We start from the raw sequence: 27,050 nt of genomic DNA, 5'->3' as shown, positions 1-27,050 counted from the left end.
TAGGTTTCTGGCTTGGGTTATGGGGTGGGGTTAAGTACCTACTCCTAGATAATGTGTTTGGATATGTAAATTTTAGGTGCTGGTAGTACATTCCAACAGTGATACAGTTGGCCTTTGTAGTTCCCTAAAGTTTGCATCTGTAGGTAGAGGTAAGAGTCAGTGAAAGAGCTGTGGTGGTTTAAACCAGTGTTTTTCAAAGTGTGTAGGTTCCTTGTATCATGACATCATTTTTGTGGGTTATAACATTTTTTAAAAAAATAGGTTGTAATAAAAATATGAATGTATTACAAATAATAAAAAGTAAATAATATGCTATTTAGTGAAATAAGCATTAGTATGTGTGTGCATATATGTGTGTATGTGCATATATGTGTGTATGCTAGGATGTGAATGCATTTGGTACTGTGGTGTTTAAAAAAAATGAGATGGTGAGATTTCCCAGGCAGAACATGAAGAGCAGACCAATTATTGAACCTAGTAGTTTCTAATATCTAACTTTCATGTTCTCATTTCAGTGTTTAAATACAGCCCTAAATTATGTAATTCTCATTTTTTACTATTATTTGCACCAAATATATTTTTACTGAGCTGATCAAAGAGCTATGCACAAATCCTTTAAACTCTCTTGGAAATTTATTTTCCCAAAATCTTCTAGAATACCCCCATACAATTACATCTCTGAGCACCCTTTGTAATGTTACACCAGAGCAAGCTGCCTGATATTAACATGCATTTAATTTTGCAGGCCAGAACTTGTCCTAACTAGTGTTCTGGAAGGAGCTTTGGATTTTGAGAAAAAAGGTGGGGAACAATCTGAACATAAAAATATTTTCTCACAGTTCCTTTTTGATGTTTATTAAACCCACAGTTTCCATTTTATCTTCATGTTTTCTTAGAAAGTGATTCCCTACCTCAAGAGAGAACTCTGCAGGTCCTGAGCATAGTGATCATGGCCACCTCTTCCCCTCTGAGAAACCTGGAGGATGAGGTGCTGTGCTCCATCTGCCTTGACTACTTAAGAGAGCCAGTGACCATTGACTGTGGTCATGTCTTTTGCTATCACTGCATCATTAAGGTCTGTGAATCTTCTAGGCAGCCATTATATTGTTCTCTCTGCAAGACAGCTTTTAAGAAAGAGAATATCCGCCATGTATGGCAGATGGCCAGTTTGGTGGAGAATATCTGGAGGATGAAAGTAGATGAGGAGAGGCAACCCACAGAGGAAAGATCACCTGAGCAAAGAGCAGAGAAGCTATGTGGGCGACATATGGAGAAGCTGCATTACTACTGCAAAGATGACCAGCAGATACTGTGTGTGATGTGTCGAGAGTCCCGGGAGCACAGACACCACGCTGCTGTTCTCCTGGAGAAGGCTGCACAGCCTTATCGGGTAAGAATCTAATTAAACACAGGCCTGTTCTTGTAGCCAAAAAAGTTCCACCATTCCTTAAGGATAAGGTCCAATTTTTAAACCACTTTATTGAGGTATGATTGACATGTGGAAAGCTGTATACATTTAACGTGTACAAATCAATGAGTTTGGGGATAAGTGTACATTGGAGAAATCATCACCAACATCAAGGCCATAGACATATTCATCACTTCCTAAATGTTCCATTCATTCCCTTTATTATTATTATTATTATTATTATTATTGTTGTTGTTTGTGTGTGTGTGTGTGAGTGTGTTTGGTAAGATGACTTATCATGTGACTTGCCCATTTTGTAAATTTTAAGTATACAACACAATTTTGTTAGTTTTAGACATTATGGTATATAACAAATCTCCAGAAGTTATTTATCTTGTTATAAAACTTTGTTCCTTCTGACTTCCATTCTTCTTCCACCTGCTTCTGGCAACTACCATTCTGTTCTCTGCTTATGAGTTTGACTATTTTAGATTCCATGTATAAGTAGGACCTTGTCATATTTGTCTCTCTGTATCTGGCTTATTTTACTGGGTGTAATGTCCTCCAGGTCCATCCATGCCATCACAAATGGCAGAATTTTCTTCTTTATTAAGAATAAATAATATTCCACTATATGTATATGGTACATTTTCTTTATCCATTCATCCATCAGATGATACTTAGGTTGATTCCATATCTTGGCTCTTATGAATAATGCCACAGAGAACATAAGAATGAAGCTATCTTGTGGAGATTATGAATATATTTCCATTGGATAAATATGCAGAAGTGGGGTAGCCAGATAATATAGTAATTTTTATTATTTTTTTTTGAGAAACATTTATACTTTTAAGAAATAATGGCTGTACCAATTTATATTCTGACCAACAAATGTATCAATATTCCCTTTCCTCCACATTCTTGCCAATACTTGTTATCTTTTTTTTTTCTTTTTTAATAACAGCCTTTATAATAGGCATGACAGTCCAAATACTTTAGTATGGAAAGTTCTCAGGCCAGACAGGGTGACACACACCTCTAATCCCAGCAGCTCGGGAGGTTAAGGCAGGAGGATTGGGAGTTCAAAGCCAGCCTCAGCAACTTAGCAAGGCCCTAAGCAACTCAGTGAGACCCTGTCTCTAAATAAAATACAAAAAAGGGCTGGGGATGTAGGTCAGTGGCTAAGTGCCCCTGGGTTTAATGCCTAGTACCAAAAAAAAAAAAAAAGAAAGAAAGTTAGTTCTTGGGGATTGAACAAAGAGTGCTTAACCACTTAGTTACATTCCCAACCCTTTTTATTTTTATTTTTTTGAGACAGGATCTTGCTAAGTTACTTAGGGCCTCACTAAATTGCTGAGGCTGGCTTTGAAATTGTGATCCTCCTGCCTCAGGATCCTGAGTCACTGGGTTTACAGGCATGTGCCACCTGGTGGTGACTCCATTCTTGAATTTGGATAATAAAACTGGTTGTTTCTGTCTTGGTCTGCTTTGTTGTGCTATAACAGAATACAATAGACTAGGTAATTTATAATGAGCAGAAGTTTATTGGCTATTGGTTTGGAAGCTGGGAAGTTCAAGATAAAGGTACCAGCATCTAGTGTGGGCCTTCTTGCTGCATTAAAACACCATGAAGGCATCAGCATCACAAAAGGGAGTGGGGATGGGCAGATCAAACTCACCCTTTTATGAGGAACTTATTCCAGTGATAGCAAACCCATTTACATAAAAAATGGCATCAATTCATTCACGAGGGAAGAACCCTTAAAACCAGTCACCTCTTGGTGTGATGGTACTATCTTTTGGCATGAAGCACTTCTTAGCATGAAGTACTATCTCTCCACACTGTTACAGGATTAAGTTTCCAACACATGAACTTTGGGGAAATATTCACACATACCAGTTTCCACAGCTTTTATAATAATAAAAGCCTGAATGTATTGGTTTTTGAGCCATTTGTTTCAGGTCTTAATCAACAATATAGATTATCAGCATGTAATCGTCTTCAGCATGTAATCATCTTAAAAATATTTTTGAAGATAGAGTTTCTAGTGTAAATATCCTGTATAAGTTTTTGCTCAGAATTTAATCTCACGGAAAATATTTTTACTGATAGACTAGCATGTTTTCTCTTGCCTGTTGAAGAAAAATGAAGCAACTCATTGTTTTCCTTTTCTCCTTGGCTCACAGGAGAACCAATTTAATCACTAAAAACAATTTAATCATTCTTTATATAATTTGGACTTAGGATATGATATAGTTTTGATATGGTTTAAGTTTTCCCCCCAAGGGTTCATGTGTTGGGAGCTTGAACCTCAAGTGTGGCAATGTTGGGAGGTGGTAGACTTTTAAGATGTCTGGTGGTTTGATCTCTCACACATGTGCTGCTGCCATCGTGATACTATCACCATGAGGTCCTTATCAGAGCTGGACTAATGCCAGTGCTATGCAAGTGAACCTTCAGAATTGTGAGCTAAATAAATCTCTTTTCTAAATAAAGAAATCCAGCCTTTCATATTTGTTATAGTAATAGAAAATGGGCTAAAACAGCATATATACTTTCCTTTACTTTTTGTATTTATTTTCCTCTATTTTCATATTATTAATGGATTTTTATTTGAATCATCTGCATTTTGGTGGGAAAGAACCTTCTAAATATGAATAAAAACTGTACCATAAGTCTTGATAGTTATTGTAATGATAATATATTATTCCTTTATTTCACTTTTAAGAAACTGCTTATGATTGTAGTATATAAGGTCAAATGCAGTCTGATTTTACTATGAAATCACTTTGCATCTCCCTTTTATTTTTAGGTCATTTTCTTTCTTTTTTTTTTTTTTTTTTTTTTTTTTTTTTTGAGGTACTGGGGATTGAACCCAGGGCCTTGCAAGATGTCATTTCCATCTTCATCTTGAGATTATTCATGTTTATTTCCATAGGGTAAAATTCTAAATCATCTGAAGATTCTGAAGGGAGACAGGGATAGAATTCAGAATTTTCAGTCTACGGGAGAAGATGAGATTCAGGCCCTGCTTGTAAGAGAATACACAGAAGAAGAATGTTCAGTGGGAGAGGGGTGTTTGTGATTTGGGAGGGGATGAATGGGGGTGGGTAATTGAAGGGATTTCTGTTCTGAATTCATCCCCAGAAAATCTCACACATGGTTCTAGTGTTCTCTGACCTCCCAGAAGAAATCATCATTCTCTTTCTGCATTTACTGTAGACAAAATTCCAGGGCCACAGGCAAGATATTATAACAGTGTTTGAACAGGGCCATCAGTTCTTGAGAGAAAGGGAGCAGTTCCTGTTGGACTTGCTGGTGGGGCTAGAGCAAGAGCTCACAGAAGGGAGGAGCAGCCATATCACTAAAGGCTCTGAGGAGATGGTCCGGCTTGGGACTCTGATTTCTGAGTTAGAGAAGAAGGTTCGGCAGCCAGCACTGGAACTTTTGCAGGTGAGAGACCAACTAAATTGCAGTTGAATCCTTTTGACCCAAACTGTGGCCACTCTGTTAGCAAGAGATTTGGAGCAGGAGTAAGGAGAGCCAAGGGTTTATTCTAATTTATTGAGTCTTTAATAAGTCAATCAGCCAGCCAATAGGTTTAAAACCCAAAATTGCAGGAGACTGTACTGTTTCCTTTTCTTGGTAAGGGGTGGGGATGGATTGGTTGGCTATAGAGAAATGAATGTGATAACAAACATGGTGTATGTGTGGGATGTTGGTGCAGGTGCTGAGGAAGATATGAATAGGGAGATAGATAAGAAAACAGTAAGGGGACAGAATGAGGGAACTACCTTTCTGGAGGAGTCAGTTTAAGTGAAAAAGATATTGAAGGGAAGAAGAGGTGGGTAAGATGGGACCAAATGAACAGAGGTCTTCCAAGGCAGGCTGAGATTTCAGTTTTAACCTGATCTCTGTGAATTGAAAAAAGTTTCCTGGTGGGAAGAATGTAGAACTTAAAAGGGAGGAAAGGATGGACAAGTATGTATCCCTATGAACTGCTTCTGCAGTGGAGAGCAGAACAGTTTCAAGCCCATCAGATTTACTCCCTATGTGGTCCTGCTGTGAACATGCTCCCCAGGGATCCCACAGGGACTGTTGATGGCACCCGAGAACATTCTTTCCGTGACAGTGTCTGTGTTCTTTTCCTTTCCAGGACACAAGTGATATAATAAGCAGGTAAGTGCTTCTTGACTTATTTTAAAACCACTTTGTTTTCTCTTCTTTTAATTTATGAAGATTTTACAAGGGCTAGAGGAGGATCTTTCAGAAGGAAGAGAAATTCTTCTGGTAGCGTAAGTTGAAATGTATTGCTTGAGACTGGGGAAGCAGTTCTAGAAAAATTATTGTCATGGAACATGTTAAGATGGTAATGGGCTGACGGAGAAACAAAATGGGAGGAGATTATAGAAGAATATTAGAGAATATTTAGAATCCACCTCTGTTTCTAAAACTTAGTTTCCTTTTTTTCTTTAATTCCTCCCTGGTTCTCAGTTGCAACTTCTGGCTGCAGTTTTCTCCATATTCTGTAGAGCACATTTCACCATCAGATCATCCTCCATGCTTGGTTGTGATGGTTTCCTGTGCTCTGACTGACTGTAGGAAGAGGACACTCCTATGGGTCACAGGGATGATGACTCTCTGGCATTGGGTCTGCAGAAATGTCTGTTAAAAACTTAACATTGGGGCTGGGGATGTAGCTTGGTGATAGAATGTTTGCCTGGTAAGTTTGAAGCCCTGAGTTCAATCCCTGCCAAAATCAAAACAACAAGGACAACAAAGAAAACTTTGACAACTTTCACAGTTACCCATGATACACAGAAGCCTTGGACAGAGATTCAAAGTCATGCATTTTGATAATGTGCGGCTCATCTCCAGAGTCATCCTGGACAATTTGCATATACTGAGCATGTACTGTGGGCCAGCCATTAAGTAGAAAGGAGGGTAATGAGACAGGTTACAAGATCCTGGCTGGGGAAACTAAACAGACATATTAAAGAAAAGTAATTATGAAAGAAAGCAGGGTGACAAAAAGTAGGCGTACTTCTTGCCTTAAAGTGTGCTGTTTGCTTTTAGTAAATGTTCCTACTTTCTGTATTTTTTATGTGCAGTATAAAATTTGGTTTTGTTTCTTTTCTTTCTTCTTTTTGTTGCTGTACTGGGAACTGATCCCAGGGGGCACTGTACTACTGAGCTACTTTTAATTTTTAACTTTTTTTTTTAATTTTAAGAAAGAGTATGACTAAGTTGCCCATGCTGGCCTCAAACTTGTGACCTCCTTCCTCAGCCTCCTGAAGTACTGGGATTGGGTATGCATCACCATACCCAACTTCATTTTACATTTTGATATTTTTTCTGTATGATCTTTAAGGAGAGTTATGTCTTAATTGTGGATTATAATCCTTACATAATGTAAATTATCTTTTGTTGTCTTATTTAATATTTTTCTGCCTTGAATTCAATCCTATCTAAAATAAGATCAAAACCTCAGATTTCTTTTATTTTGTAGTTAATATTTATCTCTTTCCAGCTTTATCTTAATTTTAATGGTTGAGGGTTTTTGATTGTTTGTTTGTTTGTTTGTTTGTTTTGGTTTTGGTCATTCTGAGGATCTAACCCAGGGCCTCGTGCATGAGATGCAGGCACTTAACCACTGAGCTACATCTCCAGCCACTTTTTTTTCAATTAGAAGCTTTAAAATTTTTTTAAATTCAAATCTGTACCTTAATTTTCTTTATCAGGTGTATATCCTCAAGTAATTTCTTTAGAAGTTGTAATGTTGGTAGCATGTTTTAAAGAGTTCCAATGTAGAAAATGGCTCTTTCCTTTTTAAACAAAACCCATAAATGATATATTGATGGGTAGAGAATGCTTGGGCTGTGGCCCTATTTTCAGAACTCTCTAAATTTTATCCTTTGGCTCTCATGTTGGGACTGACCCCTTGGAGTGTTCACTAATTGTACTGTTACTGGTGTGCCTTGTATGTGGTGACAGGGGCCATATGTGTCTTTCTTCCAGTGGTTTCCACTGTGATTTTACTTTCTCCAGGTACCCCAGGAAGAAGTTTTGGATTGAAAAACCCATAAGTCCTGCAATCAAAAAGCGGGCAGAAGAATTTTCTGATAAAATTCTTTCCTTAGAGAAAGGACTAAGAGGATTCCATGGTAAAGGAATGGGTGAAGGAAGGGGCTCTGTGCCTAGAAAAACCTTTTTCTTGATGTGTTTCCGTGGGTTTTGATTCTGGCCTTAGCTTGTTAGCATTCCTTGCTCTTGTGGAGGTCACTCATACCAGACAGGGGTATTGGAGTGGGAACTTAGTCCAAACCAGGGAGTCTTTGTTCATGACAGTCAAAAAATGTTACCTAGGCTAAGGTAGAATGATAATAAATGGGTCCTGGAGTTGATTAAAAATAATGACATCTAAAAAAGGAGAAATATTGGGAGGCAAGGAAAATGGTGTGACGGTTCCTTAAAAAAAAAAAAAAAGAAAAGAAAAGAAAAGAAAAAAGAATTGCCATATGATCCATTAATCCCACTTTTGGATAAATATCCAAGAAGTGAAAGCAGGTTCACAAATAGATATTTGCATATCCATGTTCATATTCATAATAACAAAGAAGTGTTAATCAGTGGAGGAGTAGATGAGGAAAATGTGTGTATACATACTTTGGAATATTATTAAACCACATGGGAAGAAATTCAGACACATGGATGAAACTTGAGGTCATTTTGTTAATTGGAAAAATCAGTCACATAAAGTACAAATACTGTATAATTACACTTATATGAGGTATCTAACATAATCAAATTCATAGAAACAAAGTGGAATGGTTGTTGCCAGGAGGTGGTGGGGAGAGGACAATGAAAAGTTGTTATTTAATAGGTATAGACAGAGTTCCAGTTTTGCGAGATGGTAAAGTTCTAGAAAGTGGTTGCATGACAATGTAAATATACTTAACAATACTGAACCATACATTTACAAATGATAAAGATGATATATTTTACATCATATGTCTTTTACCACAATTAGAAATCTAAAAAAAATTAAAAACAGATTGGCCTTTGTATATATCCACAAGGCATTTTAAAAATAAAAACTGTAAATAAGTAGAACACTAGACTTGAGGGAAGGGAACAGGGAAAGACAGGAGGGAAGGGAAAGGGGCCGTCCTGGGGACTGAACTAGAGCAACTTATATTCCATGCTTGCATAATTATACCAAAATTAACCTTAATATTACGTGTAACTAAAGCGAACTAATAAAGAAATTAACATTGGGAGAATGAATCTCACAGTTACATTTGATAGTAGAGAAAAGAGTGTTTAAGGTCTCAGAGTTGAGGACCTCATTAAACAGTAGAAAATATGGCCCAAAGCACTTTTTAGTGAAGCACCAGGTACTATAGGCAGATGTTGGAATGGGCACTTGAAAGAGCCACTTTTGAGGAGACGACTCTGGGTAAGTTCTCCCCATTTTAATTTAAGTTCTTATGGTTCCCTGTCACCTTTTAAAGTGGTATTAGATAACAATAATAGAATTTGACCTAGAAAGAGGTGATGTCAGAATCGCTTACTATCTTTTCGTTCATTCCAGGAAAATTGTTGAGGGATCTGGAATATAAAACAAGTGAGTAGTTGGAAAGGATGATTTTTAAATTTTTGCTTCAAACAAAGTGAACTGTCCGACCCAAAATTGCAGTTTCCCTGTGAAGCTCTATTCCCTGTGGTTCACCTCTTTAAATACAAAGGTCTTTATGGTGGCTAATCTACCTAAATTCTTTACCTGACTTCCCAAATTTCAGACCCACACACTTTTGAAGAAAGATAATGATCCCTCTCTTCTCCTCTCAGGTCTAATCACACTGCCTGTGCCCTTGGCTTTTCTCTTCACATTCCCTGCACTTTCTAGATAGGGGAGCTAATGGTAGTAGGAGCACAAAGTCTGAGGCATTTTCTGCCCTGATCCCCAAAGGAGACCATGTCAGAAGGGATCCAGAGCATGTGGGAAAGATCTCCTTCAATATCTTTCATGATGCCACACCTGTCTCCCCTTGTTCCCACAGTGAGGATCATCCTGAATTCTCAGACAGCCAATGGCTACCTCTCAGTGTCTCCAAATGGGAAAAGTATGATATTCACTGGCTTGTGGATGAACAAATACCAACATGGTCAGCGATTTGATCCTGAGCCTGGTGTGCTGGGCAGTAAGGGCTTCACATGGGGTAAAGTGTACTGGGAAGTGAAAGTGGATAGGATCTGGTGGGGAGCAGAGGAGGAAGAAGAAGCAATGAAATACAGAGGTGGAGCCAGAGAGGTGTCTGGGAGCAGCTATCTTGGTGGGTTCATAGGTATCACTGATGGGTATAGTTCTCCTGGGTATAGAAATGAGAGTGAAGATTTGGAGGAAGAATGGTCTCAGGAAAATGGAATATGGCCTAAATTCTGCCTAGTGGGGGTAGCAAGAGAGTCAGTGGTGAGAAGAGGGTTTCTGGCTTTCACCCCTGAAGAGGGATTTTGGACTCTACAGCTGTCTTCAGCAGGGGTCTACATATGTACTAGCTCTGAGCCTTTCCAGATATTGTCCTACTGTCCAAGGCAGATTGGCATTGCCTTGGATTATGATGGAGGGAAAGTCATCTTTACCAATGCTAGAACCCAAGAGTTTATCTATGAATTCTCATTTTCCTTCACTGGGAGGATTTTTCCTTTCCTGTGGCTTAACTGCATGAGATCTAGACTCACACTGAGACCCTGAGAGGAAACCTCCAGGGCACAGTCCTTGGTGTTTTCATTTATCCCTTTTTCCTCTACATCATTTCCAACTTTCTACCTTGGCTAGACTGACCTGCTGGATTTCTGAATCCTTTAGCTGACTGAAGCAGTATGGTAACATCAGGAGTCTCCTGCCCTCTCTGCTTTTTTTCTAAAAAGGATTGTATTTACTTAAAAGTATTTATTAAAGTGTATGCTGCTATTAATCATTTTCTTTCATTGTCTTTGATTTAATCCTTGTCATTGTCTGCCACTGAGGAAATGTATGTAACAAATGCCTGTGTCATGGGATTGCAACCTTCACCATTAATGATAACTGATTACAAAGTCCATATGGGTTTCTAAAGGACCTTTCCTATCTCATTATGTTTTCTGCCAGTTTTCTAAGCAGCTGGGAATATTTTGATGCAAATCATACCTGATTGGGCATTTCATCTTTGTACATTGTGAGGTGTATGTACTAGTGGAAATTTATTAATGTATGTGTAGTCTTTTTCAATTTTTACAAAAGAAGGAGGAGGGAACCATGTGAAGTTCAATATACCTGAGTTTCTGGAAATCACTGTCTTGGAGTATGTCTTATGTTAGCTGGGTTTTGAGATGGTAGAAATAAGTATTTATCTTAAGGATAAATTAATAGTTTTAGCTGAAAGCAGAAAACAAATCTGTATAATTTTAGCAGAAGAAAAATCAATTAAACCATATTGGGGCAAGTAGAGTGCAAAGAGATGGGGATACCTGTGTCTACCCATTTACAAATTCTGGATTTGCCACTGTGTTTCCACAAGAGCCTGCATACTAGTCAGTGACAGAACTGCAGTGAGAGGAAGGAGGAGGTGAACGAGTCATCAGAACTTGTGAGGTTCTTGGGATGGTCACAATGTAAATAGAACACAGCACACATGAGTACCATCTAATATTCATCTGTGGAAGAAATGGGGGGTGTCTTAGTCTGTTTTATGTTTCTATAACAAAAGAGCTGAGACCAGAGGATTAATAAACAATAGAAGTTCACTTGGCTCATGGTTCTGGAGGCTTGGAAGTCTAAGAGCATGGTGCTGGCATCTGCTCAACATCTGGGAAGGGCCTCCTTGCTGCATTATCACAAGGCTGAGGATATATCACATGGCAAGACAGAGCAACCATGCTAGTTTGTGTCTCTTTTTCTCTTCTTATAAAGTCATTAATACTAAGATGGGGAAATTAGCTCTGATAATCGAGCTGTATAGGGATGTTTCATTGAAAAATAAGACCAAAAAATACAAAATTTCTGTATGCTATGGCTACATCCATAAATATAAGCAAGTAGAAGTGGATTATTGGCACTGTATGCTCAAACTCTTGATGTAACGGAGTCAAAGCAATTTACAATTAGGGTTTTTCATTTTAACAGATAGCCAAAAATTTTCACTAGTATATTCTATTACATCTCAGTTCATGTTTAACTTGCAGGGCCCAAGGAAACAGATTTTTTGAGTTAAAGATGCAAAATATGTTCCAAAGATTTTGGTTAGAAATAAATGTGAAACAAAATGTGAACAAGTAGTTACAAAAGAACAGGGTTGGAATTTAGCAAGATATGGAAACAGATAATGGAAGTAGAGAGCAGCAATAACCAGACACCAGTGTTGGCATTTTGATCTTGTACTTTCCAGCCTCCAGAACTGTAAGAAATAAATTACATAGTCTGGCTTTTTAAATGCTGCTAAGACTAAGACATGGTTAAGGAAATAAAAATGCAAGACATAGAAAGAAAAAAAAGTATACAAATAGGGAAAAGCCCAGTATATATAAGGAATGCTTACAACTAAATAATGAGACAGACAGTGCTGTATAAAAGATTTGAAAAACAGTTAACAAATGAAGATATGCATCACCAATAAGTGCTTACTAGGAGTAGTCATCAAAGAAATGCAAATTAAAACCACAGTGACCTACCACCACACATCAACTAGAATGGATAACATTAAAAACATGTAAGATAATACCACATCTTAACAGGATGTGGAGCAATTGGAAATGTCATGAACTGCTGCTATAAATGAAAAAAAAAAAAAAAAAAAAAAACCATGTCACAACTCATGTGTAAAACAGTATCTCAATTCCTGACATAAACTACCTTATGACCTAATAATCCCACACTCAGGCATTTGTCCAAAGGGTGGGAAAACATGTCTAGACAGACAGACTTACACTTAAATGTTCATAGTGGTTTTATTTATAATTGACCCAAACTGGAAAAAATCCACATATTAATCAATTTTTTTAGTAGATAAACCAATGGGTAAACTAGGATTTCAGCAATACTCAGCAACAAAAAATGAATGAAATATTAATACATACAACACATAGGATGAGCTTTGAAATCAGTATGCTAAACAAGACTGCATACTATGGGATTGCACATATGTGAAGTTCTAGAACATTCAAAATTACAGGAGACAAGTGGTCACCTAGGGCTAGGAATAGAGGAGAAAATCAAATACAAATAGGTTTGAGGAAACTTTTGAAGAAAAGGGTCACAGAAGAGCCCATCTGGCTTGTGCTGGTGGCTGTGATTCCAAACAATTACCAGTATTTAATTTTACACCTAAAATTAGCAAATTTATGTGAATAAATAAAAGGGGGAAGAAGGCAAAATGAATGCATATTTACATAAAAACAATAGAATTCAATGCTAGCAGTCGTGCATTATAGGTAATTTGAAGCAAAGTTCTTTAGGACATAGTTTCCTGTATTTTACTGGATATAGATCAGTGTTACCTTAAGATCTGTGGAAACTTAAAATTGCAGGTTTTAATTATTTTGACAAAAATAAGAAACAAATGCAAGGAAATATGCCTAAAAAGCCAGGAGAGGAATAATTAAAAATAAAAAAGTTTACTTGAAACAAAGGAGGGTAGGAAGGGAAAAGCAAGAATGAAGAAAAAATGAAATACTTTAAAAATAAATAGTATAATAGTAAACTAAAAACTATATAAGTAAATAGATTAGCTACAAATGGATAAAAATTCCAATCAAAGGACTGGAATTATCAGTTGAATAAAAATCAAGACAGATCACATGAGACTGATAATAGAAACACTTTAAATGCAAAAATAAAGCTTCAACTCAAAAGTTTGAAGATAGATAAAAATGTCATGTAAGTAGAAAGCATAAAAAACTAAATGTGTGTATTACCATGAAGCAACATAGACTTCAAGACAAGGAGTATTGTTATAGGCAAAGTGGAACCTTACATAAAGAAAATAAGTATCACAAAAGACATAAGTAATAAATATAGAAATAACTAATTACAGAACTCCAAAGTAGATGAAGTATAAATTAGGAGATTGGAAAAAGAAACAGACACCAAAAATCACAATATTTGATGATCAATACTTGCCTCCCATTAATAGAATAAGTACAAGAAAATAAAAATATAGAACTCTTAGGCACATTGTGAACAAATTTGATCCAACTAACATTCATTGAATACCATATTCAACAAGAACAAAATAGACATCTTTTTCCTAAGTGCAGATGAAACATTCATGAAGACCAGCCATCTCCTAGCCCTAAGACAAGACTTAATAAGTTGAAAAGATTGAACTCATTGAATATATTCTCTGTCTACATGACATTGAATTAGAAATTCATAACATTAAAATACCTGGAAAACCTCCAAACATCAGGAAATTAATCAAGGTACTTAAAAATTCATGGGATGAAGAAGAAGGGAAATAATTGGGGATATTAAAATTTTTAACTTAATAAAATATAATCAAAGTATGAAGCATGCTACAAACTTTCTTTATAATGTTTAATGAATAAAACTTTCATAAACAACTTCTGCCAACAAATCAGTTTGATAACTGCTATAGTTTGGCTTAACTGTCCCACAGATTTCCATGTGTTAAATGCTTATTTCCTGCTGGGCACTATAGAGAGGTGGTGGAATCTTTAGAGTTGGGACCTAGTGGGAGGTCTTGAAGTCATCTAGGAATGCCTGGAAGGAGACAGTTGAACTCTGGCCCATTTGTCCTATTTTTTGCTTCCTGGCTATGAGGTAAGCAGCTGTTCTCCACCACATATTTCCCACGATGTGCTGCCACAGACCCAAAGTCACAGGCCAACAGATCATGAACTAAAACTTCCAAACTATGAGCCAAAATAAAACTTACCTCTAATCGATTATCTTAGACATTTTGTTATAGTAACGGAAAGCTAACTAAACCAATGAATGATATGATATAGACAAATTCCTTTAAACATACACCAAACCGAATCAAGACAGAATAGGGAAAATGAATAGCCCTTTATGAATTAAGGAAATTAAATTCATAATTTGAAAATACTTCACAAAGAAATCCTTAGACTGTGAGGCTCAGTTGACTTTGCAGATAAATTCTATTAACTGTTTAAGATTTAACACCAATTCTACATAAATTCTACAAGAAAACAGAGGAAAATAAAATTCCAAATAATTTTATGAGGCTAACCAAACCAAAAAAATAACTCTCCTTAGATCTGACAGAGAAGTGAGAACACAGGAGAAACTACTATCCCCTGAGTTGGATAAAACAGATAGGCAGACAAAGAAACAACTTAATCAGGACAGAAACTATGAAAGGACCAGGCTGAGCTGCCACTAACAAACTGCAGGAGACTAAATACACACAAATGTAAGACATAAAAAATTTCAAGGGAATGCAATCATAGCAGGGTTGTGGTGGAGGAGCTCACAGTTTTGCAAGTTTTACCTCCAGATTCTCACAGTAATGATAAGGAGAAAAATCTCCAGCTTCCTTAGCATAAGGAGGAGAGTACCATTTTAAAATATACTAGAGCATTCTGTTCTTAATAAGGTCTGCCCTCAGGAAAAGAAAAATTATTTACCAAAAGCCAATCTGAGGGAAAGAAAATACTGAACTCCAATCTGTTATAACCTTCCACATAGGAAAAGGGAATACTCTACCTTTTAGCAACCTTCTGCCACCTAAAGGAATAGATTGAAAAAAAAAAAAAAAACTAATGGCTTTCACAAGGACTTTTCACTTTTTAAATTTTTTTTGATCTATCCCTTTAGGTGGAAGCAATATTTGAAGCAATAGTTTCTGAGAATGACCCCAAATTAATGTCAAACACTAAACCAGAAAGCTCATAGAACACCTAGCAGGATAAATACAGGGAAAAATCTATTGCTATGTAAATTATATTCAAACTGTGGAAAATCAAAGATAAAGGAAACCTACTGAAAGAAGCCAGTACATATAAGAGGAGCAAACAGACTTATGTATGACTTCTTGTCAGAAAACATGTAGGTAAGAAAATAGTGAAATAAAATATTTATGCATTGAAAGAAAAATACCACCTAGACTTCTGTGCTCTGAAATTGTCCCCAAAAATTCAAGGAAAAAACACACTTTTGCTGATAAATAAAAATTGAGGGAATTGTTGCCAGTAGAGCTCCTATAAGAAAGGTTTAAAAAAGTTCTTTAGAGAATAGGGAATTTGTATAGATCAGAAAGCCAGATGTATATGAAGAAAGGAAGAGCATTAAAAGAAAAATAAGTAAAAGTAAAAATTATTTGGGGGGTGGTTCAGGAGATTGAACACAGAGCCTCCTTACACATTCTAAATATGTGCTCTACCACTGAGCTGCACCCTGTGATGGGTGGACATATTTGACTCCATGGAAATGTTATAGGCCAGGCTATAGGGACAATGACTAAACAGACTCCATTTTACCCTAAGACTCCACGTAATGTATGAAATGCTTCTCCCGAGGGAACCCATCAACATTTGCTTAGCATAGCATGTTTGGCAACACAAAATGGCAATTCTTATATAATGTAAAATTGTTTTGTTTTTGACTCCTATTTTTCTTAGACAATGTACCATGTCAACAGTGATTGTCTAAATGTTAGTAACCATCCTTTAACTTGTGTCCATCTAAGGTCATTTTGACCCACTTTCCCTTCTGCTTATGATTTTAGATCTCATGTTAGTTTGTAGTTTCGAATCATAGCAAAAGATGCTTATGATTGATGTACTGAATTATGGTATAAAAACCCCTGCAACCCTATGGTTGCATTTTGGGCATTGTGTGAGACAGTCAGCTGGTCGGCTAATAAAGACTCTCAAATTTGGACTTCTCAGTGGTATCGGTCTGTTCTTAAGTTGCACCCCACAACACACCCCCAGTCCTTAATTTACTACTACATGATCTAGCAAAAAAGAGTCCGTTCAGGGCTGGGGTTGTAGCTCACTGGTAGACCACTTCCCTAGCACATGTGAGGCACTGGGTTCAATCCTCAGCACCACGTAAAAAAATAAATAAGAAATAAAGGTATAAAAAAATTCCAGTTCATTCAAAATACAATTCGCCATAGTAATGACTGTAAAACATGACCTGGCAGAACTTCACAAGAAGTAGACAATTTGAATAGAATGGTATTTCTAAAAAAATGAATCAATATTTGATCCAAAACAGAAAGCATCAGGCCCAGTTGAATTCACTTACGAACTTTGCAAACATTTAGGTCCTCCTTATCATTTGTAGTAAAATGTGAGAGGGCTAGTGGTCTTATTTTTTTCCAGAAAGAAAAACTTTATTGGGATGGCCTAGAGCCATGGCTAGGATAGAATAAAGATGCACAACTAGAACTGCATATCCAAGCTGATGGAAAGGAACTCAAGGTATCAAATGGGAGAGGATCATCTTTTCAACAAATGGAGGTGAACAATGAGACACAGAGAAGAACAAACACCATGTACAAAAACACTTGGAAATGAATCACAGACCTGAACATGAAAGATAAAATTGTTAAGCTTCTAAAATAGTGCTAGCCAATGAAAGTATAATTTGAACAACAAAATGTGAGCCATAGATGCAATCTTAAGTTTCCTGGCTCATGTTTTAAAAATAAAAAGTAATGCATGAAATTAGTACCTAATGAAACTTAGTACCTTCAAAATATAATATTGCATGAAACCAATAAAAAGAGTGTTGACAAGATGTTGTGTGTTGTTCTCATTGTTACCCTTTCTCATTATTTCTGTTTGGAGAATCTGAGGCCAGAAAGACCTCTATTTTAGGTCCTGCCAGGTGGTGACTTCCCTCCAGCTTCAAGGACTCTGGCATTTTCTGAACATGGCAGATTCACTTACACCTCAAACCCTGCAGACACAAGAAGAGCACAGAGATGGTCGTGGAGTGGGACCCCACCTCAGCTTGCTCCCTCCACTCCCAACCTTCCTCCAAATATCAGAACTTCAGTCTCCACAAACATCAAGACTTCAGGAAGCCTTCATGAGGCACAAAGGAGAAGCCATCCTGCAACCACTAATCTTCAGCCCAGAATCACAGATGGGAAGTCCTTCCTGAAATCTGCCCACTCCATTCCTGCTGCAATCTGTTGTTCCCTGGTACAGTCCAGAATGTTTGGGCAGTGACCAAATGTCACCTCTTGGTAAATCCCCCTCTAAGGATAATAATCAAAATAATTAAAAATTATAACATATCCTTTGTCTTTACTTGGTTCCTTTTGTCTAAATCACTCCACTTTCTGACACTCCTATCCCTTACTGCAGTCACCTCATTATTTATTAAATCCCCCATCTGAACGTAAGGTCCCTGAGGACAATGGATTTTGCCTGGCTTTGGTTTGATGTATTCCAAGTGCCACATGTAACAGAAAAACACTTGTTAAGGAGTCAATAAACCCAAGGACCAGATCTCCTTAAAGTTCACTCCAGGACAGGAAAGGTAGGTAGTGTTCTTGTATGTGACTGGGGATCCTCTTTGTGCATGTGTGTATGGCAGGGGCTACTTATGGCTTTATTCCCACCTGGAAGCCCTCATTCAGCAAGACCTACAGCATCCTCCACACTGCAGACAGCACCAAACTCTTGACTAGGAAAGAATTCTGTCCACTAACTGAGCTCACAACCTCCTGGAGTAATGAGGGGGGTCCTGGCCAGGTGCAGGGTGCTCCCAGTAGCCTAAGCTCCTGAATTCACTGCTGAAGTGTAGCCCAGTATCAACCAGGCCTTCAGCTACTGACACATCTATTCTTTTTTTTTTCTTTTATTCATTGTACACAAATGGAGTACAACTATCATTTCTCTGGTTGTACAGGAAGCAGAGTCATACTATTTGCGTATTCATACATGTACACACGGTAATGCCGTTTGTCTCATTCTATTATCTTTCCTTCCCCCGTCCCCTCCCTGCCCCTCATTTCCGTCTACACAATCCATCCTTCTTCCACTCTTCCCTAACCTCCCCGCTCCCCTGTTGCGTATCATCAACCACTTATCAGAGAAATCATTGGCCTTTGGTTTTTGCGCATCCATTCTTGATCCTCTAAGAACTTTGTCTCCCTGGCTGCCAGCTGTGTAGCTCACTGGACCCTGTCAGGAACTGGTCTCACAGATCTTTCCTTCTGGAGTTATTTCTTAAGTGACATCCTTTGTTTCCCCTGCATATTCTCAGGGTTAGTACGCTTGATGTTATTGTTGTTGTTGTTTTTCTATGAGTTATTTATTAAGTTGTTTTGTTTTAGTTACCAGGGATTAAACCAGGGTCACTTAACCATTGAGCCATATCCCCAGCCCATTTTTTTATTTTATTTTTTTAAATTTTGAACCAAGTTCTCACTAAGTTGCTTAGGGTCTCCATAAATTGCTGAAGTTGACTTTGAACCTGCTATCTTCTTAGGACTGCCTCCCGGAGTTGCTGGAATTACAGTCGTGTACCACCACACCCGCTGTTCATTAGAATCAAAAACAATTTATAGAAAACCACGTGACCCTGCTCCCTTGTTGCTTTGCATTCCATTGCTCATGACTAATTACCACCTATCACTAGGTTTGGAAAAATTTGGCCTAGTAAAGGCATCCCTTGATCCTGGGAGCAGCAGCAAGAACAAGTCTCAGGGAGTCAATGGCACAAGGTTCTATCCAGGAAATTGAGGGTATGCATTGTGTTTGTAGGATTCATACACAACATGGGTACTTGCCTTTATGGTATGGAGACCTGGATGCTCCCTGGGACAAATCCACTCTCGATCAACTGGGAGAAAACATATTTCATCTTGTTTTTTAAGTAAGAGTTGGAAATCCCGAATCTGACACGGGATGAAAGCGCCAACTAGTGCGCAGAGTCCTGTACATTTCTTGCAATCGTAGGGAGACTCCCAACTGAGCACAGGAAATAGTTCAGGTCTTCTGTGCTCAGCCGCGTGGCCACACGAGGGCGCCCGCCCTCTGAGGCTGCCAGGGAAACTCTGGAGAGGACCTAGCTGTGGAAGGACTAGGGCAGAGATGGGTGATCTAGAGAGGGTGCATTGATTGGGGTGAAGATGCTTCTGAGTTGTCTTTAAGGGCACAGGAGTTAGAGGACGCTCCTACAGGGAATCCTGACGACTTTCAAATCTCTCCAAAAGCCCTTTCTCCAGTTTCTGGATAGTAACCTGGAAAACCAAAAGAAGAGTGTCTGTTTATCTATCTATCTTATCTATCTATCTATCTATCTATCTATCTATCTATCTATCTATCTATTTTAACACGAATGGACACTGAATTTTGTTGAAGGATTTTTCTGCACATACTGAGATGATTATGTGATGTTTGTTTTTAATTTATTTATGTGATACATTGATTTTCATATATTGAGCCAAACTTGAATCTCTGGATGGAACCCACTTGGTGTAAAATCTTCTTAATCTGTGTTTTTTATTTCATATCTTTAATAATGCAGTTGTCTATCTTCTAATGTAGACATTAAACCAAAAAATTACAAAATAATTTGTAAAACTATTAGTTATATCATTACAAAAATCTTCAAGTGTATTAATTTTTCATTGTAGGTGCAGAGGAAGGAAAAATGGATGGAAACACTGCAAAAACCTTAATTTTTGATTTTAGTTTAATGTGTTTTTGAATGTAGATTGCTAATATTTTATTAAGGATTTTTACATCTATATTCATCAGGCACACTGGTAAATAGTTTTGATTCCTTGATCTGTTTTATCTTCTTTGGTATCAGGGTGATACTGGCTTCATAGAATGAGAATTTCTTGCCATTAGGTGATGCATGAATCTAATGTATATTTGATATAGAAAAATTATAAAGTGCTTCCAAGGATAAATAACAAGTGAAAAATAATCCGTACACCCAGAGCAGAAAATCTGTCACATTTCCTTCTAGTCTCTTATCCTCCTCCTCCTCCAGCCTGAATGCTGCTCGTCTCTCTTTCTCCCTCTCTTTCCCTCAGATGATGAACACAGGCTTCAGTGGCCCCAGCACTGCCCTCTCCAAATGCCATTTCCAGGTCAGTTGACCCTCTGGCCTCCTGAGGGGACAGCTTCTCACCTTCTCCTCCTTTCTCACACCCCAGTACTTCTTCCCAGCTCCTCACTCACAGAAGACAAAATCCTTTCTCTTTTCACTTGGAAAAAATAGCAGGACTCAGGTAAGAACTGCATCACATCCCATCACAGTCCCCACACCTGAACCTGTTGTCTCGCTATCTTCCCACCAGTGATGGTGGATGGTCTGTTGCTGTCTGAGGCCACCTCTGCACTTGGAACAGGACTGACCCCTCCCTCCCCTGCATCACCACCTTCCACTCTGTGGCTCACTCACTCCTGCACTAATCATATTGCCGTATCTCCCACTAAAACAAACATAACTAACCTCAGTATATAAATCAAAATCCATCCTTAAACATTGACCACCTGATCCTATATGTCCCTCCATTACTGCCCCATTTCTCTGATACACCTTACAGACTGAATCTGAGTCCTTTCTCTCATGTCTTTTTACTCATTGAATTCTTGTTTTTCGAGTGGAATCACAGTTACTTCTACAAGACTTGGTAAAAAGACAATGACCCTAACCTTCCATTCAGTCCCATTTCCTGATTTTCAGGGGTAGACTGCTTTACTTCTTTTGTCTGATGCTTTTACTGTTACCTCTGTGCCCCTAAGTAGAACGCTAATAGGGCACCGTATTCATTTTTAGTGGACAACTTCCATTCACATGCCCCTCTCCTCTCAACAGTCATTTTTTAATTTTGATAAAGGTAGTTTACATTATACTGACTTTGCAAATGTTCTTCACAACTAGACTTGCAACTTTCATTACTGTTTCCTTGAACTAATTTTTAACTTCCTACAGTTAATAAAAGTGTTGTTCCTTCATTTGTTTAGTTTCCATTGTACTCATTTTTTAACTTTCCCCAATTCTCCTGCAGGGTCTCTGCTATGGTTTGCACGTGTGCCTCAAAGTTCACGTGATACAAACTTGATCTTCAGTGTGGTGGTGTGGGGAATGGGGACTAACGGGAGGTGGGGAGCCATGAGGGTCCCACTCTCATAAACAGATCAGTACTGTTATCTTGGGGTGCGTTGGACCTTCCTGGCTCTCTTGCCCTTACACCTTCTACCACTTGAGGAAACAGCAGGAGGGCCTAGGTGAAAAAACAAATACCTGTTCTTCATAATTTACTCAACATGAGGTGTTAGAGCAGCCAAACAGACTAAGCCAGTCCCCACAGTACAATCAAGCAGATCCAGGTCCCACCAACTTGGTCTTTGTGGAGACCCCTGTCCTAGAGCTCCCAGTCCTGCCAGACCTGGACTGGGTGCCTTCACACCTGGAGTGAAGCTGACTCCCTCCTCTCCTTCACCTCCTGGGGGAACACTTGGCCTCCTGTCTCGTGCTGGTTCCACTCTTACCTACATCCCATGTGTCCCCTTTTCTTGGTTTTCTCCATCATTTTTGTTTCTCACTTCATTTAACCGTATCCTGTAGGAACACAGAACAGAAAATATTGAAAAGCTAAACATCTGAACTGTCTTTAGGACACCCTAGCTCTGAGTCCAACTTTAACTTTCTACAGAATTCTGTGTTGAAAATATTTTCTCTTGGAATGCAGGTGATACTGCTTCAACATTTTCCAGCTTCCAGAGCTGTTCTTCCTGCCTCTTGAAAGGTTCCCTTCTTTTCTATCTACTTTCTGAAATGTCATTGCAATGTATCTTGGCATGGGTCTGTTTTCATTTGTTTTGGAGCAATTCAAATGTAATTTGGGAGGGGGGGTGACTGTAAATGCTGAGAATATTTCTTGAGATTTTAAAATCATTCCTTACTCTCAATTATTCTGAAATTCATATTGTTCAGTTGTTGGAGACCCTGTATTGATAGCCTTGTGCTCTTACAGTTCTTCTGTCTTCCTTACCATTATTTTTACACTTACACTACTTCTTTCCTGGTTCTATTTTAATTGCCCAAATCATCTATGGAATTATTCATTTCTGTGACCAATTCTTCATTTATAAGAACTTCTTTTTGTTTTCTTTCTGCATATAATTGTGCATAATTCCACTACTTGTTCACGAATACCATGACTTTTAACAGGTTTTAGCAGTTAATGAGAGTAGTGGCACTGAATCAAGCCAAGAAGTTCGGACCAGATGGAATCTCTCCACAGTTTACTCAGAAGTGCAGTTCTCCAACCGTGATCTGTTGAACCCTTGCAGGTATTCAGACTATTGCACCGTATCTGTATGACCAAAAAATATTTTTATATTATTAAAACATTTTTTTATTGTCAACAAATGGGATACATGTTGTTTCTCTGTTTGTACATGCAGTAAAGGCATACCATTTGTGTAATCATAAATGTACATAGGGTAATGATGGTTGATTCATTCTGTTATTTTTTCCCTTCCCCCAACCCCTCCCACCCCTCTTTTCCCTCTATACAGTCCTTCCTTCCTCCATTTTTGCCCCCCTCCCTAACCCTAACACTAACCCTAAAACTAACCCGTTCCATGCCCCATTATGTGTTATCATCCACTTATCAGCGAGATCATTCTTCCTTTGGTTTTTTGAGATTGGTTTATCTCACTTAGCATGATGTTCTCCAATTTCATCCATTTGCCTGCAAATGCCATAATTTTATCATTTTTTATGGCTCAGTAATATTCCATTGTATATATATACCACAGTTTCTTCATTCATTCATCAATTAAAGGGCATCTAAGTTGGTTCCACACTCTGGCTATTGTGAATTGAGCAGCTATGAACATTGATGTGGCTGTATCTCTGTAGTATGCTGATTTTAAGTCCTTTGAGTATAGGCCAAGGAGTGGGATAGCTGGGTCAAATGGTGGGTCCATTCCAAGTATTCTAAGGAATCTCCACACTGCTTTCCAGAGTGGCTGCACTAATTTGCAACCCCACCAGCAATGTATGAGTGTACCTTTTTCCCCACATCCTCGCCAACACCTGTTGTTGCTTGTATTCTTGATAATCGCCATTCTAATTGGGGTGAGATGGAATCTTAGGGTGGATTTGATTTGCATTTCTCTTATTACTAGAGATGTTGAACATTTTTCCATATGTTTGTTGATTGCTTGTAGGTCTTCGTCTGTGAAGTGTCTTTTCATTTCCTTAGCCCATTTGTTGATTGGGTTATTTGTATTCTTGGTGTAGAGTTTTTTGAGTTCCTTATAGATTCTGGAGATTAGTGCTCTATCTGAAGTATGATTGGCAAAGATTTTCTCCCACTCTGTAGGCTCTTTCTTCACATTGCTGATAGTTTCCTTTGCTGAGAGAAAGCTTTTTAGTTTGAATCTATCTCAGTTATTGATTCTTGCTTTTATTTCTTTTGCTATGGGAGTCCTGTTGAGGAAGTCTGGTCCTAAGTCAACATGTTGAAGTTCTGGACCTACTTTTTCTTCTATAAGATACAGGGTCTCTGGTCTGATTCTAAGGTCCTTAATCCATTTTGAGTTTAGTTTCGTGCATGGTGAGAGATATGGGTTTAGTTTCATTCTGTTCCATATGGATTTCCAATTTTCCCAGCACCATTTGCTGAACAAGCTATCTTTTCTCCATTGCATATTTTTGGACCCTTTGTCTAGTATGAGAAAATTGTATTTATTTGGGTTTGTGTCCGTGCCCTCTGTTCTGTACCATTGATCTACCTGTCTATTTTGGTACCAATACCATGCCGTTTTTGTTACTATTGCTTTGTAGTATAGTTGAAGTTCTGGTATTGCAATACCGCCAGCTTCATTTTTCCTGCGAAGGATTGCTTTAGCTATTCTGGGTTTCTTATTCTTCCAGATGAATTTCATGGTTGCTTGTTATATTTCTGTAAGGTACGTCATTGGGATTTTAATTGGAATTGCATTGAATCGGTATAGCACTTTTGGTAGTATGGCCATTTTGACAATATTAATTCTGCCTATCCAAGAACATGGGAGATCTTTCCATCTTCTAAGGTTTTCTTTAATTTCTTTCTTTAGTGTTCTGTAGTTCTCATTGTAGAGGTCTTTCTCCTCTTTGGTTAGATTGATTCCCAAGTATTTTATTTTTTTCGAAGCTATTGTGAATGGGGTAGTTTTCCTAACTTCTCTTTCTGAAGATTCATCACTTATGTATAAAAATGCATTGGATTTATGAGCATTGATCTTGTAACCTGCTACTTTACTGAATTCTCTTATGAGTTCTAAAAGTTTTCTGGTGGAATTTCCAGGTTCCTCTAAATATATAATCATGTCATCAGCGAACAGGGATAGTTTGAGTTCTTCTTTTCCTATTCATATCCCTTTAATTTCTTTGGTCTGTCTAATTCCTCTGGCTAGAGTTTCAAGGACAATATTGAAGAGGAGTGGTGAAAGAGGGCACCCCTGCCTTGTTCCAGTTTTTAGGGGGAATGCTTTCAGTTTTTCACCATTTAGAATGATATTAGCCATGGGCTTAGCGTAGACGACCTTTACAATGTTAAGGAATGTTCCCACTATCCCTATTTTTTCTAGTGTTTTGAGCACGAAGGAGTGCTGTATTTTATCGAATGCTTTTTCTGCATCTATTGAAATAATCATGTGATTCTTGACTTTAAGTCTGTTGATATGGTGAATGACATTTATTGATTTCCTGATGTTGAACAACCTTGCATCCCTGGGATGAAACCCACTTGATCATGGTGCACTATCTTTTTAATATGTTTTTGTATGCGATTTGCTAAAATTTTGTTGAGAATTTTTGCATCGATGTTCATTAAGGATATTGGTCTAAAATTTTCTTTCCTCGATGTATCTCTGTCTAGTTTATAGAATGAGTTTGGGAGGGTTCCCTCCTCTTCTATTTCATGGAATACTTTGAGAAGTATTGGAATGAGCGCTTCTTTAAAGGTTTTGTAGAACTCGGCTGAGAACCCATCAGGTCCTGACCTTTTCTTTGTTGGTAGGCTTTTGATGACTTCTTCTATTTCATTACTTGAAATTGGTCTATTTAAATTGTGTATGTCCTCCTCGTTTAGTTTAGGCAATTCATATGTCTCTAGAAACCTCTTGATACCTCGAAATTTTCTATTTTTTTGGAGTATAGATTTTCAAAATAGTTTCTTATTATGTTTTGTATTTCAATCATGTCTGTTGTGATATTTCCTTGTTCATTCCGAATTTTGGTGATTTGGGTTTTCTCTCGTCTTCTCTTTGTTAGTGTGGCCAAGGGTTTATCAATTTTGTTTATTTTTTTGAAGAATCAACTATTTATTTTGTCAATTTTTTGTATTGTGTCTTTTGTTTCAATTTTGTTGATTTCAGCTCTGAGTTTAACTATTTCCTGTCTTCTACTACTTTTGGTGTTGGTCTGTTCTTCTTTTTCTAGGGCTTTGAGCTGTAGTGTTAGGTCCTTTATTTGTTGAGTTTTACTTCTTTTATTGAATGTGCTCCATGAAATAAATTTTCCTCTAAGTACTGCTTTCATAGTGTCCCAGAGATTTTGATATGATGTTTCTTTGTTCTCATTTACCTCTAAGAATTTTTTAATTTCCTTCCTAATATCTTCTGTTATCCATTCATCATATAATAGCATATTGTTTAATCTCCAGATGTTGGAGTGGTTTCTGTTTTTACTCTTTCATTTATTTCTAATTTCAATCCATTATGATCTGATAGAATACAAGGTAGTGTCTCTACCTTCTCGTATTTGCTAACATTAACTTTGTGGCATAATATATGGTCTATTTTAGAGAAGGATCCATGTGCTGCTGAGAAGAAAGTGTATTCACTCTTCATTGGATGGTATATTCTATAAATGTCCATTAAGTGTAAATTATTGATTGTGTTATTGAGTTCTATGGTTTCTTTGTTCAGTTTTTGTTTGGAAGATCTGTCCAGTGGTGAGAGAGGCGTGTTATAATCACCTAGTATTATTGTATTATGGTCTATTTGGTTTCTGAGATTGAGAAGGATTTGTTTGACATACATGGATGAGCCACTGTTTAGGTCATAGATGTTTATGATTGTTATGTCTTGCTAATTTATGGTTCCCTTAAGCAGTATGAAATGTCGTTCTTTATCCCTTCTGACTAACTTTGGCTTGAAGTCCACATTATGTGAAATGTGGATGGATACCCCAGCTTTTTTGCTGAGTCCATGTGCATGGTATGTTTTCTCCCATCCTTTCACCTTTAGACTATGGGTATCTCTTTCTATGAGATGAGTCTCTTGTAGGCAACATATTGTTGGATCTTTCTTTTTAATCCAATCTGCCAGTCTATGTCTTTTGATTGATGAATTCAGGCCATTAATATTCAGGGTTATTATTGAGATATGATTTGTATTCTCGGTCGTTTGATTCATTTTATTTATTTATTTATTTATTTATTTATTTATTTATTTATTGTTGACATGACTTGGTTCCTCTTTATTTGAGAATTCCTTTAGGATACTCCTCCCTTTGCTGATTTGCATCGTTGTTTTTCATCTCTTCCTCATGGAATATTTTGCTGAGAATGTTCTATAATGCTGGCTTTCTTTTTGTAAATTCTTTTAGCTTTTGTTTATCATGGAAGGATTTTA

At 37.6% G+C, this 27,050-nt stretch overlaps 1 protein-coding gene across 1 annotated transcript; it reads left to right on the top strand.

The window, feature by feature from the left end:
- The first annotated feature begins 949 nt into the window (after positions 1–949).
- On the top strand, positions 950–10,164 carry LOC124988059 (tripartite motif-containing protein 26-like). The gene is made up of 7 exons (XM_047557227.1): positions 950–1,390; positions 4,348–4,443; positions 4,632–4,862; positions 5,566–5,588; positions 7,458–7,573; positions 9,004–9,036; positions 9,473–10,164. Exons 1-7 carry the CDS (start codon positions 950–952, stop codon positions 10,162–10,164), a joined length of 1,632 nt encoding a protein of 543 aa, XP_047413183.1.
- The last annotated feature ends 16,886 nt before the right edge of the window (positions 10,165–27,050 follow it).

Source organism: Sciurus carolinensis, chromosome 7 (assembly GCF_902686445.1).
Source record: "Sciurus carolinensis chromosome 7, mSciCar1.2, whole genome shotgun sequence".
NCBI classification, from domain to species: Eukaryota; Metazoa; Chordata; class Mammalia; order Rodentia; family Sciuridae; genus Sciurus; species Sciurus carolinensis.
This window is presented reverse-complemented; position numbering and strand designations above follow the sequence as displayed.